General features: G+C 35.3%; 1 protein-coding gene across 7 annotated transcripts in view; it reads right to left on the reverse strand.

The window, feature by feature from the left end:
• Positions 1 to 13,704, reverse strand: part of LOC111056377 (polypyrimidine tract-binding protein 1) — a 496,090-nt gene that overhangs the window by 239,650 nt on the left and 242,736 nt on the right. For 2 of the 7 annotated variants that reach the window (XM_039439852.1, XM_039439856.1), the window contains exon 1: positions 1,940 to 2,297. The exons of 4 other annotated variants lie outside the window; for them this stretch is intronic. In XM_039439852.1, coding sequence (XP_039295786.1) covers positions 1,940 to 2,035 — 96 coding nt within the window. In that variant the 5' untranslated portion in view covers positions 2,036 to 2,297. Of the gene's footprint in view, positions 1 to 1,939; positions 2,822 to 13,704 lie in introns of those variants that run through there. One more of the 7 variants, XM_039439851.1, reaches the window with a different exon arrangement.

A 13,704-nucleotide genomic window follows, 5' to 3' on the forward strand; every position in this document is an offset into this window, starting at 1 on the left:
ACTAGTTTCATCTTTCTCACAGTGAAACAGTTAGGTCCACGTTATAATGGCAGTATTTGATTAACAATGGTGTTGCTATCCTTGTCTATCAATCGACAAAGCAGATCCTTTTCTACCTCTGCAACGTTGACTAAACGTTTTTCAACAATGTAGAAATACGATTAATCAACGAAATATTGAATCTCAATCATCAAAATTAATTATTCAATCATTGAAAAACATATGTTCTTGACGAATAAAATATAATTGATTATTCTCAAACAAGAATGAACAGTTAATATTACATCAGATATACCGGTATCAGCTATCCTCTTTAGAAGGCAGAGGCAAGGCAGAGAATCGGCAACGCTGTTCTCCTATCTTTCTCCACTGCCGTTACAACGTGGACCTCACTATACATCAGGTTTCACCAATCTCATGCTCTAATTATTTAGAATTTATTACACACTTTAATTCATAGTCATTGCCTATGTTATCCCCTTCGTCCAAGTCCGACTACTAACGACAGGATATGCATGATGAATATGTGAGTTTGCATGATGAACAAGCATGTACACACATGTCTATCATGCATATCCTACCGTTAATGGTCAGGTCATCCTTGAAGATCATATATCTATTAATCATAGTGTTTCATTAAACTAAGGGAATGATTCCATCACAAATCTTATTTAACATAGTGTATCATTAAACTAAGGGAATGATTCAATAACAAATCTAATTGAATAAAATTGACCAAGGATATTGAACAAAGCATTGTACCGGCATTATGACCTTTGAAATTATTTATGAAATAGAACTATATTAACCTTTTTCTGTAATTAATTGACCGAGCGAAGTGAGGTCTAAGATTCAAGTCGACGGTTTGGCATTTCTCTTAATGTTTCAATGTTTGAATGTTTAAATAGTTATATGTTGATATGTTTTTATGTTGCGCATTTACGGCGAAACGCTGTAATAAATTTTCATGAAATTTTTACAGAAATGTTCCTTTTTTAATTGCGTGTCGACTTATATACAAGGTTTTTGGAAATTTCGCATTTCAAGGATAATATAAAAGGAAAAAGGAGCCTCCTTCATACGCCAATATTGAGGTAAAAATCAGACTATAGAATTATTCATCATGAATCAGCTGACAAGTGATTACACAGATGTGTGGAGAAGCCAGTCTATTTCTGTATTTCCAAGAGGTCTATAGTTTCAGTCAGGTACTTGTGGATGAAAATACTGCGTGAGGTCTACTGTTCACAGAACTACTAGTAAAGTAATAGATTGTAAAACCTGAAGATGGTGTAGAACCCTGAAACAAGTTGTTATAACTTATATTTTTCTAATCTATTATTGCATTAATTTCAAAAAGAAAGTACTATAATTCTATTTTATAAATGAAAATGAATAGCCCTGAATTCCTACATTTTGAAAAGACCTTGGAAATCATAATAGATCATATCTATTAATCATAGTGTTTCATTAAACTAAGGAAATGATTCAATCACAAATCAAATTGAATAAAATTGATCAAGGATATTAAACAAAGCATTGTACACTGGCATTATGTCCTTGGAAATAAAATAAGCCTTGAACGCTTATTATCTATTACAACAGTCATAAGATATGAGAGAGGTTCCACTATTTTTATTGATATGAATATATTTCAATAATAATTCATTCTTAATTCTATTTTTGAACAATTTCTAACTAAATTTGGGAAAGGAACAGTTCATGGGCTTCAAGCCTGTTGTTCCTCCCCCAATCATCCATAGTTGAGAATTATATTGTACCTATCAATGTAGAAATAAATTACTTCAAATTCTTAGTTAATCAATTGAACAGGATAATCTAATTAAGTAGATAATTTAGATTGTAGATTCAGATATAGATATAAGATTTAGGTTTAGATATAATTCAGATTGTGAATGACTTCCGAACCACCACCAACCTGCTTCAAATCGCCATCCATAGCATCATCCTCGTCATCATCATTAATCCTCAGCCTCTTCTTGATCTCAACACACGTTGGCACCGTATCAAACATGGCTACCACACAAAATCTACCCAAAAAACTTTACTAAAACCACACTTTTTACTCTGTACCACACCGCAACACTCCCAAACACTTCACAACTCCTTTACAACACAAGTTTTCTTGTAAATAACTGAGCAGCTCTAATCAAAACCCCCGAAATACTGTTCAAGTGTTATAATACACACTGTTAAACAGTTAAACTACTTGAAACCTAATAATCGTCAACAATAAACTGTTTTCACATTAATTTTCAACTAGACACGGATTCACATTCAAAAACTAGTAGAACTTCAACAAATAACTGTTTTCCTACGACGATTTTCAACTAGAAACGGTTCCTAATCACTTTTCCCACGCAAAAGCTAGTAAAACTTCAACGCCAACTGTTTTTCCACAACGATTTTCAACTAGAAACGGTTCCAAACCACTTCTACCACTCAAAAACAGGCAAAACTTCAACGTCAACTATTTTCCCACGACGATTTTCAACTATCAACGGTTCCACACTAATTTTAGCACTCGAAAACTATTAGAACTCATAAGAAAACACCGGAAATCAGTTGAAAATACTCCTAAATTCAATAAAACACGGAAAACTAGTTGAAAATGCTGTAGCAAACATACAAACACAACGAGCAATCAACAAGTCTAGCAAGCCATAGACGCTCAAAATCAACTAGTATTATTGTAGCAACCCTACAGACGCTCAAGCGGCTCAAGGCCCAACTGAATACCAAAGACAAAGACAAAAACGAAGAACTACTTTGTTCTCTCAGTGAACACTGAACCGAAACTGAGGAATGCAGAATGTTCCCTGCTCAGTTCTCAGGTAGTTGAAGTCGTTACGTCATCACAGGTAGACCGGATCACACAAGGTCATTCACCCTAACCTTCCTTCAGCACTACCCCCACCATAGATACCTTCCCCTCCACACCGCGACGAACCAAGAACCGTGACCAACAAGTTCAAGAGCACGTTGCCAGTTCAAACTAGATATGTCAGTGTAGATTCAATGGGGAGATTTTGGTGTTATTCATGAGAAATACTGCCAGACAAAATTGAATCGAATTGTATGCCAGTTCACCGGGATATGTCAGCGCAGTTTCAACAGGAAGATATTGGTGTTATTCATAAGGGATACTGCCAGACTAAAGAGAATCGAATTGTATGCCAGTTCACCTGGATATGTCAGCGTAGATTCAATAGGAAGATATTGGTGTTATACATAAGGAATACTGACGATCTAAAGTAGAGTAGATCTTACTATATATACAGAGAAGCATAGAGTTATGCTCCAGTAAGTATATCTACGAATATATAGCAATATTTTGTATAGGTATTACCAAATCTAGGAACAAGTATCACCTAAAAATGTCAGCACCTGTTGAACAGGAAGCCATTGGTGTTATACGTGAGAAATACTGGTAGTCTACAGTAGATTCATTCCCTATATATATATATATATATATATATATTATATATATATATAAAAATAAAGTGTCTTCTGTTAGATATATATATATATATAATATATATATATATATATATATATATATATATATCTAACAGAAGACACTTTAAAGTTTGTAATATAAATTAAAACAGGAGACACGATATAAATAGATTGAAAACACTTGAAAACTTACATTAGAAATGGGGGAAATTTTCGGAGACTGTGTCTTTTCGGTTGAGAAGACAACTATAACTTTATGCTTTTTTATATATATATATAATACTAGCTATACAAGATATTGGTACAACCTATACAAGATATTGCTATATAGTATACTCGTAGATATACTTACTGGAGCATAACTCTATGCTTCTTTATATATATATATATATATATATATATATATATATATATATATATATATATACTATATATATACAGTCTCTAGGACACTGTGTCTCCTTTCTCAACCGAGATGACACAGTCTCCGAAAATTTCCCCCATTTCTAATGTAAGTTTTTAAGTGTTTTCAATCTATTTATATTGTGTCTCCTGTTTTAATTTATCTATTTATATGAAAGCGAAATGGCACTCACTCACTGACTGACTGACTGACTGACTGACTGACTTACTCACTCACTCACTCACTCGCAGAACTAAAAATCTACCGGACCAAAAACGTTCAAATTTGGTAGGTATGTTCAGTTGGCCCTTTAGAGGCGCACTGAGAAATCTTTTGGCAATATTTCAACTCTAAGGGTTGTTTTTAAGGGTTTAAAGTTCGTCTTTTAGCATGTACATTCTTCTTCTCCCAATCTCTTAATATTATAATTGAAATTTCCATATCATATGTTACTATAGAACTATAATCTAGATAGAGTACCTCTTCGAAACAGTTGTTAACTGGCAACTAAATTACTAATTTTGTCAGGTTGGCATTAAGTTGAGTTGACTTTGTTAGGTTGGCACCAAGTTGAAGATTTAAATGCATTTATCGCGGAAAAATTGATTGGGCACTGCTACTTCAATCCTGGGAATATTAAATTACTAGCCGTCAGGCTCGCTTCGCTTGCCATATCCGTTTAGCCAGACGTTTAGTCTGGACCCCCGACTGGATTGTCCTAACATATGATAAAAATGCTCAAATGAAAAATGCAGGCGAGCGAAGCGAGACTCCTGATCTCATTCCTGGATGATCCAGTCGGTGGTCCAGGGGGCGCAGCCCCCTGGCTAGACGCATATGGCGAGCGAAGCGAGCCTGACGGCTAGTATTATACAGGGTGTTTCAGAAGTAGTGTCGAGAATTTTAGGGTATTGTACCTGGATGCTAGGAGACTACAAATGTCATATTTGAAGTGTCCAAAACTCAGCGGTTATCCTTATAGCTGCCATTTTGTTTTTTTCACTTAAAAATTTTTATCTCAAGAACGAAATGTTGTATTGATCTGAAATTTGGCATGAATATTTATGCTATAAAGACTCAACTATAAAAAATAAAAAAAAAATTTTTTCGTTGAAATTTTTCAAAATGGCGGCCATTTTAAATTTTTGATGGCGAATATCTCGAAAACCGTCCATTTTACAGAAAATTTACAAGAGACAAAAAAGTTAGCAAATCTTTTCACAATTCCAATGATACCTAATTTATTAAGATTGGTCGAAGAATAACAGAGAAATTAATTTTTTTCGTACTTAGGTATCATTGGAATTGTGAAAAGATTTGCTAACTTTTTTGTCTCTTGTAAATTTTCTGTAAAATGGACGGTTTTCGAGATATTCGCCATCAAAAATTTAAAATGGCCGCCATTTTGAAAAATTTCAACAAACAATTTTTTTTTAATTTTTTATAGTTGAGTCTTCATAGCATAAATATTCATGCCAAATTTCAGATCAATACAACATTTCGTTCTTGAGATAAAAATTTTTAAGTGAAAAAAACAAAATGGCAGCTATAAGGATAACCGCTGAGTTTTGGACACTTCAAATATGACATTTGTAGTCTCCTAGCATCCAGGTACAATACCCTAAAATTCTCGACACTACTTCTGAAACACCCTGTATATGTATTTATATATATATAAAGAAGCATATAGTTGTGCTCCAGTAGGTATATCTACGAGTATATAGCAATATTTTGTACAGGTGGTACCAAAGCTAGGAACTAGGTTCACCTAAAAATGTCAGCATCTGTTGAACGGGAAGCCATTAGGGTAGTGTTACTTGCTCAATGGAAGCACATTACAATGTAGAAGAACTAGTCATCAGTTGGAACTCGCTATGTTCGCACTAAGAAGGCACAGATCAATTTATTTATTCACTAAGTGCCGGTTTCCGAGCTCGGGGTTTAGCTAAGTTCTAGACTTTTAACAGCTAGAGTCAGAAAATTGGCTTTACAAAACGGGCATAATCGCAGACCACGTTTAAATTAAATTTCGAATAACTGAAAATTGAACACAAAATAAAACAAAAAGAAAATAGTGTAAAGTTTCAGCTATTTTGAATAATTTAGGAATGTTTCATTTCGTCAAGGAAGAACGTTTCCAATTATAGAAATGAGAAAATAAAGATTATCATAAAAACTGCGACTACGCCCCGTTTCGGAAAACCAATTTTCTGACTCCAGCTGTTTAAAGTCTAGAACTTAGCTAAACCCCGAGCTCGGAAACCGGCCCATATTGTGCAAATCACTAAACTCATAATATTACTAGAAGTTCTGTGAACAGAAGACCTCACGCAGTATTGTCATCCACAAGTACCTGATTGGAACTATAGACCTTCTGGAAATACAGCAATAGACTGGCTTCTCCACACATCTGTGTAATCACTTGTCAGCTGATTTATGATGAATAATTCTATAGTCGGATTTCTACTCTTATATTGGCGTATGAAGGAGGCTCTTTTTCCATTTATATATTATCCTTGAAATGCAGAATTTCCAAAAACCTTGTATATACGTCGACATTTAAACATTAAGAGAAATGCCAAACCGTCGACTTGAATCTTAGACCTCACTTCGCTCGGTCAATTATGACATTAGACAGAAGAAGACAGTGAAAGGACAGCAAGAAAAGTCCTCGTTTTTCACACAAGATTTGAGTGAGGAGTTTGCCACATTTTGAGGCAGGGAGACATGAGGTATGAGGAATAGGCAACGCTGTTTCTCACACAGATTTGCTGGTGCTACGTGCATTTGACGAGGGAACCCCGTGGAGCCAGAATGTTGTTAGTGTCAAACCTGGAGCATTGTTTGACGTTGTTTCTGATCAGAGAGAGAGAGAGAGAGAGATTGCGAGAAAACGTGAAACTGAGTAAGTGTAAGTGTTAGAGGGAGAGAGATGTTCAGAGAGAAAGAGCGAGTGAGGGTGGAAGAATGCAAGAAAGCAGGAAATCGACTAAGTGTATGTGAGTGTTGGAGGGAAAGAGAGCGAGAGAGAGAGGGAGAGAGAGAGAGGGAGAGAGAGAGAGAGAAAGAGTGAGATAGTAAGAGACGAGTCTGAAGAGAGTTGTAGAAATGACAGACTTGAAAAGTGAGTGAGAAAGGAAGAGAAAGATGAAGTGTGAGTAGGGGGAAGATTGATTGATTGAGTACTTTATTTATGTAGATTACATACTGGCTTATACACTTATATACAATAGCTTACAATACAGCAAAATTATAGATGAATTTACATAATATAGACTAAGAAAATAATTATTGAACTGTATATGATATGAAAAAGTAATTTGTAATATAATAACTACAGATAATAATATTGTTATGCATCTACATAAATTGGCGGAGCTTTGGACATATCAATGTCCATTCTTCGGAAAGAATATTAAAAATATCCTCCCCACTAACTCTCTACCAAATAAGAGAGAGAAAGAGAGATAGAGTGAGAGAGAGCGAGAGATATAGTAAGAGAGGAGTCTGAAGAGAGTTGTAGAAATGACAGACTTGAAAAGTGAGTGAGAAAGGAAGAGAAAGATGAAGTGGGAGTACATGGAAGACAAAGAGAAAGTGTGATTAGGGAGAGAGAGAGATATATTTCTATAAATTCCTAACTCAAGTAGAGAAGTGAGGGAGAGAGAGGTTGAGTAAGAGTAAATGATAGCGAAAGAGAGAGAGAGAGAGAGTATGAGTGAGAGTAGGAGGAAGACAGAGAGAGAGAGAGTAAAAGAGTTCTGTAAATGCCTAACTCAAGTTGAAAAGTTAGGGAGAGAGAGAGGTTGAGTAAGAGTAAATGATATCGAAACAGAGAGTGAGAGAGAGAGAGATCTATGAATGCCTGACTCAAGTTGACTTGTGAGCGAGTTGTGTCTGTTTGTACTGTGACTGTCTAAACTTTGAATTCCTTGGCTGAACAATCAATGCCTAAGTTAGCTTTGCAAGTGGGCCTACCCTCAAGTAGGCAAATGTCTTGTGAAGTTAGCAGAACATCCAAGGTTAATGGAATGTTACAGGTCGGCTATTCAACCCAATACAGCCCCTCAATCAACTTTCCATTGATAAATTGAATACAAATATCAACTTCTGATTCAAGAAATGATAACAGTTACCCAACGTATTGGAATTAGCAGATAACTGTAACTATTATTCTCTTATCTACGAGAAAGTATGCTTGTCTACAAATAGATTTACGTTATAAAAAATCTGGTGTGGCGCACTCACACAACTTTCCTTGGCGTTATGAAAATTGATCACCTGACGCTAATGTTCCCGCACATCTCAAGTCTACTATTCAGTGATTTGAGCCAGCTGGTGACAGGGTAATAACGCTGGAGACACACATGAGGTCTGCTATCTCTTCATAGTGAATGATTTAATAGAATCGACAATAATTTGCAATTGAATAATCACATTTTCTCGAATTTAAAGCTTATTTTCAATTTTAGGTGAAAATGTTACTGAACATTAATTGTAGAGATTTTCATGCTCAATCTACTCCACTTGATTTTTTTTGTTTCAATTGTATTTGAAGCCTGATAATTGGGAATCTTTCTGCATTGATGGGGCGGAGTTCCTAAAATTTTTACAGATATGGGACTTGTGGCAGTTGATAGAGCTTATCGATGACTATTTTAGGTATGAATTTGATCAAAATCGTTGGAGCCGTTTCCGAGAAAATCACGAAAAACCCTGTTTTTGACAACATTTTCGCCAATTTAGCTGCCATCTTGAATTGCATTTGATCGAAATTGTTCGTGTCGGATCCTTATAGTGAAAGGACCTTAAGTTCCAAATTTCAAGTCATTCCGTTAATTGGGAGATGAGATATCGTGTACACAGACGCACATACACTCATACATACACACACACACACACACACACACACACACACACACAGACCAACACCCAAAAATCATGTTTTTGGACTCAGGGGACCTTGAAACGTATAGAAAACTTGAAATCGGGGTATCTCAATTTTTTTTGGAAAGCAATACTTTCCTTACCTATGGTAGTAGGGCAAGGAAAGTAAAAGGAGTTGGAATGATAGGAGTCCATAGTTGCCACACATGTATTTTATAGAAATATCATATTTCATATGATTTTATAAAAAAATCATATTTCTTTTATTATACCACACCGTCTTCTATAGTAGATACCTGAAATATTATAAAGAAAATCTTATATGTAACATAAATTTCGAGAATAGGAAAACTATTGACAGTAAACTATGGTGAGGTCCACGTTATAATGTCAATGAAGAGAAAAGAGTTGCCGATTCTCTGCCTTACCACTGTCTTCTATAGAAGATGATACCGGTATACCCAATGTAATATGAACTGTTCATTCTTGTTTAAAATACCTGCTTCATCGAATGATAGACAAGGAGAGCAACACCAATGCTATAGTGAGGTAGACATTATAATGGGAATGTTCGATTAGCAATGGTATTGCTATCCTTGTCTATCATTCAACAAAGCGGATAGCACTATCTCTTTCTCGCTTTGCGCTGTTGCCGTAACGTCTTTTAACAATGTAGAATGAATAATTAATTAACAAGAATTTCATCTTACCTGTAAAAACTCATTAGGGAATTATTGAAAAATATAATTTATTGCTTAATAAAATATAATTGGTTATTTTAAACGAGAATGAACAGTTAATATTACATCAATAAACCTGTATCAGCTACCATCTATAGAAGACATTGGACCATATGAATAAAACCAGAGCAAATGCTCATGAGCAAAAGCATGGAGCATAAGGTTTTGCTCATGAGCAAAAGGTAGAAGCAAAAGCATTTGCTCATTTTTATATGAATAAGCTTTACCTTATACACTTACCTTATGCTCCTGAGCTCTGGAGCAAATGCTCACGTATTTTAAAGATTTTTCATCAGCTGATTCGCTTTTGTAGCCTTACTTTGTTTTTATAGCTCACGGAAGCGCTAAATATGCAAGTATGGTGCACCGCTTGTGTTTGCGTCGTCTGCTCTGTTTTCCATTTATGAATAGAGTTTTAGGTTAGTTGAGTTTAGAATTTTGAAATAATAGTGTGAAAAAATGTCATCTCTATAATAATCTTCAGCATATCCATATAATATCAATAGCCTTCTTATAATCCTCTACAGTCTCATCTTCTTAAATGCCTATTTCCTATTTTGTGATGGCAATTTTATAACAGGTAGCTATCTTTTGTATTTATTATTTTGTAGGGATAATGGTGATATATATCATGGTTGAATCTAAAAAGAGTTCTATAGTTCTCAACTATTGGTTGTGATCGTATCTGGTATAGTTTCCTCTTCCTCATACGAACTAGTTGAGCCATTTTACTATGAGCAAAAGGTGATAAGCTGCTCTAGACTAGACTCAACTTTTTTGAAGCATTTGCTTCAAAAGTTGAGCAAATGCTCTAATTTATTCATACAATTTTGAGCAAATGCTCAAACTATTTTTTTGATGAGCATGAGCAAAAGGTTTTGCTCACGTTTATTGATAGAAAATGAAGCAAATGCTCCATATTTTAGAAGTATAAGCAAATGCTCAACTTTATTCATATGGCCCATTGACAAGACAGAGGATCGGCAACGTTGATCACCTATCATTCTCCACTGCCATTATAACGTGAACTATAGAGAAATACTGCCATTATAATGTGATCCTTACTATACTATAAAATACAGTACAGACCTACTCAAGACATTCACTTACACTTGAAAACAGCATTCAATCATCTGAAACTCATTCACATTTGGAAACCAATTAGAATATCAACCACTACACTATACACTCAAACAGAAATCTTGATTATGTATTCAATGAAAGGAGACAGCGAAAGCACATCTCACTTGATTGACTTTGGAGTAGGGCAGCAGAGGACGGTCCATTGATCGGGCACACATTCTTCAATTCGGTCCAATTTGCAAAATTTGATTCCACAGACCCGTTCCCTGAAATTGGCCCTACAACCTGACACCGGAGAGAGTGATTGAGAGAACAGAGTAAGGGTGAGACAGAGTGAGAGTGAGTGAGCGAGGAAAATGAGAAGTTTCAAGTAGCCTTTTGGACTTTGGCTGTTAATTGCAGTGTCGGACTGACTGTGACTGGTTTTCCCTGCTGGCTTTTCCTACATTTTCCTCCCCCCTCCACGACTTTCCTTTCTCACCGATTCATCGAACATCCCCCCCTCCTCCACATCTTTTCCTCTACATTACCATCAGGTTCCAAATTACTTGGTTTCACATTTCTGTGTGGAGGGAGCTGTAGCAGTGAGCCCATTAGAGAGACCATTCAGCTTGCAACTAATATGTTATGTTCTACAGACTTCCCCCACCCCTTTCAACCCCCTGACTTCAGTTAATGTTGCCATGGGGTTGCGTCTACCTTTAAGCAGTGATCTTGACTTGGTTTGGCTCTCTAGCTGCTAATCTAGATCTTAGTTGCTTGTTTAGGGGAAATTAAACCTGTAGTAAATTGGGCTTGAATTACACATTTGAACATAATTATTATTGTTACTGGTATTTCAATCTGTTCATAAATTGGTTCAAGAATTAGCACATCATATTGAATTCAATCTCAGCTGTTTTCCATGCATGAAATCAATCCGGTAAACATATTGAAACATATACAAATCATATTGAAACAGGTTTTTTGACATAGTCATTCAATCTCAGCTGTCTTCCATGCATGAAATCAATCCGGTAAACAGATTGAAACATATACAAATCATATTGAAATACGTTTTTTGACATAGTCATTCAATCTCAGCTGTTTTCCATGCATGAAATCAATCCGGTAAACAGCTGTTTGCCGAACAAATAAACATATGATTCTCATTACAGCATACCCTACTGTAATGAAACCATATGTTTTCTTCACAGTCGAGAATCCCTAGTTCCGAAATAGGAACAGCAAAACTGCTACAAAAAAAAACACCTTCAGCGCTCCAGGTGAACTTCCACAAAATTCCTGATTCCTAATTTTTAAAATAGGTTATGTTTGTAGAATGCATGTAGTAGCATCAACACAAGCAGGTAATGTTCATCATTTCTCAATTATTCTTCTTTAGATTATTATGACAAAAAATAGTGTACATTAGTTGGACGTGAATGTCTTTTGCAGTGTTCGAATGAAATTCTAGTCTCGGCTCGACTAGAAACATCATTCTCACCTGCAAAAGACCACTTCCCATCCTTGTGACGTAAGATACTATTAAATTTTATGACACACTTGGAAAAACGTCTGAAATGACGATTCATGTAGCTTAGCCCTTAGTGGCCTATTATAGGCTGTATTTGATTGCATAAAACTGAGGCTAGACAAAACGAGCATAAAGCTAGAGTATAAATTTGGAAGCATAAAACACATAATACAACCCAACATGTATGAGAAGCATGATAAACTAGTAGTTCTGTGAACAGTAGACCTCGCGCTCAGTGAGTTACATTGACCTGTTGTTATGTTTTCTCAAAAATTGAAAAATAATTTATCAATTAAAAATGTCTAGAAAAAATCCTAAATAAACATAGAGCTTTCTGTCCTATATCGTACCGTAACGTGTCGTCCCGGAATGTGAGTATGAGCGCTGTTATCAGGTCTGGCTGCAACTGTCTACAACGTTGATGGAAAGATACAATTTTCAAAATGTTCGATGTTTTTGAACGGGTAGTATTATAGTGAACTATCTACTAACGTTAATGGAAAGATACATTTTCAAGATGTTGGATGTTTTTGAACGGGTAGTATTATAGTCAACTGTCAACTAAAGTTAATGGAAAGATACATTTTCAAGATGTTCGATGTTTTTGAACGGGTAGTATTATAGTCCACTAGACAGCTGATTTATGATGAATAATTCTATACTCTGATTTTTACGGTAATATTGGAGTATGAAGGAGGCTCCTTCTTCCTTTTATATTATCCTTGAAATGCAAAATTTCCAAAAACCTTGTATATACGTGGACGCGCAATTTAAAAAGGAACATAACTGTCAAATTTCATGAAAATCTATTACCGCGTTTCGCCGTAAATGCGCAACATATAAACATATAAACATTTAAACATCAAGACAAATGCCTAACCGTCGACTTGAATCACCTTACTTCGCTCGGTCAATAATGTCTCCAAAAATGTATGTATCCAAATATTCCTATTTCTCATGACTTTAGGGATTTTAACCTTTCTTTATCTACATTTTTATCCAAAGCTTTGAACAACATAAGATACTGTTACTATGCAGAAACTTAAAAGATTCTTGGTAATGTGAGTTGTTCTTATTTGTAGAAGAATTGTGTATGAATCGAAACCTATTTCTCATGGCTTCAGAGATCTTAACCTTCTCTTATCCACATTTTTATTAATCTAAGGTTCAGAAGTAGCATACGCTCGTTTGCTAACACCTGCCTTACGAGTTAGAGATGGGTAAGAGAGCAATTTATTTGAAATGCCTAATCTCTGAAGTGAAAATAACTAAATTTATCAGGTATCATAAGCATTATAAGCCGTATAGAGGTACAAAAAATACACATCTTAAGCAATAAAACAGAACTGAACGGCCTGAATCTTTGTCACATATTTCAGTGTTGAAAATCAATTTGATTTTTATTAATCCAAGGCTCAGAAGTAGTATACGCTCGTTTGCTAACGAGTTAGAGATGGGTAAGAGAGCAATTTATTTGAAATGCCTAATCTCTGAAGTGAAAATAACTAAATTTATCAGGTATCATAAGCATTATAAGCCGTATAGAGGTACAAAGAATATTCATCTTAAGCAATAAAACAGAACTGAACGGCCTG

This window comes from Nilaparvata lugens, chromosome 13 (genome assembly GCF_014356525.2).
Source record: "Nilaparvata lugens isolate BPH chromosome 13, ASM1435652v1, whole genome shotgun sequence".
NCBI classification, from domain to species: Eukaryota; Metazoa; Arthropoda; class Insecta; order Hemiptera; family Delphacidae; genus Nilaparvata; species Nilaparvata lugens.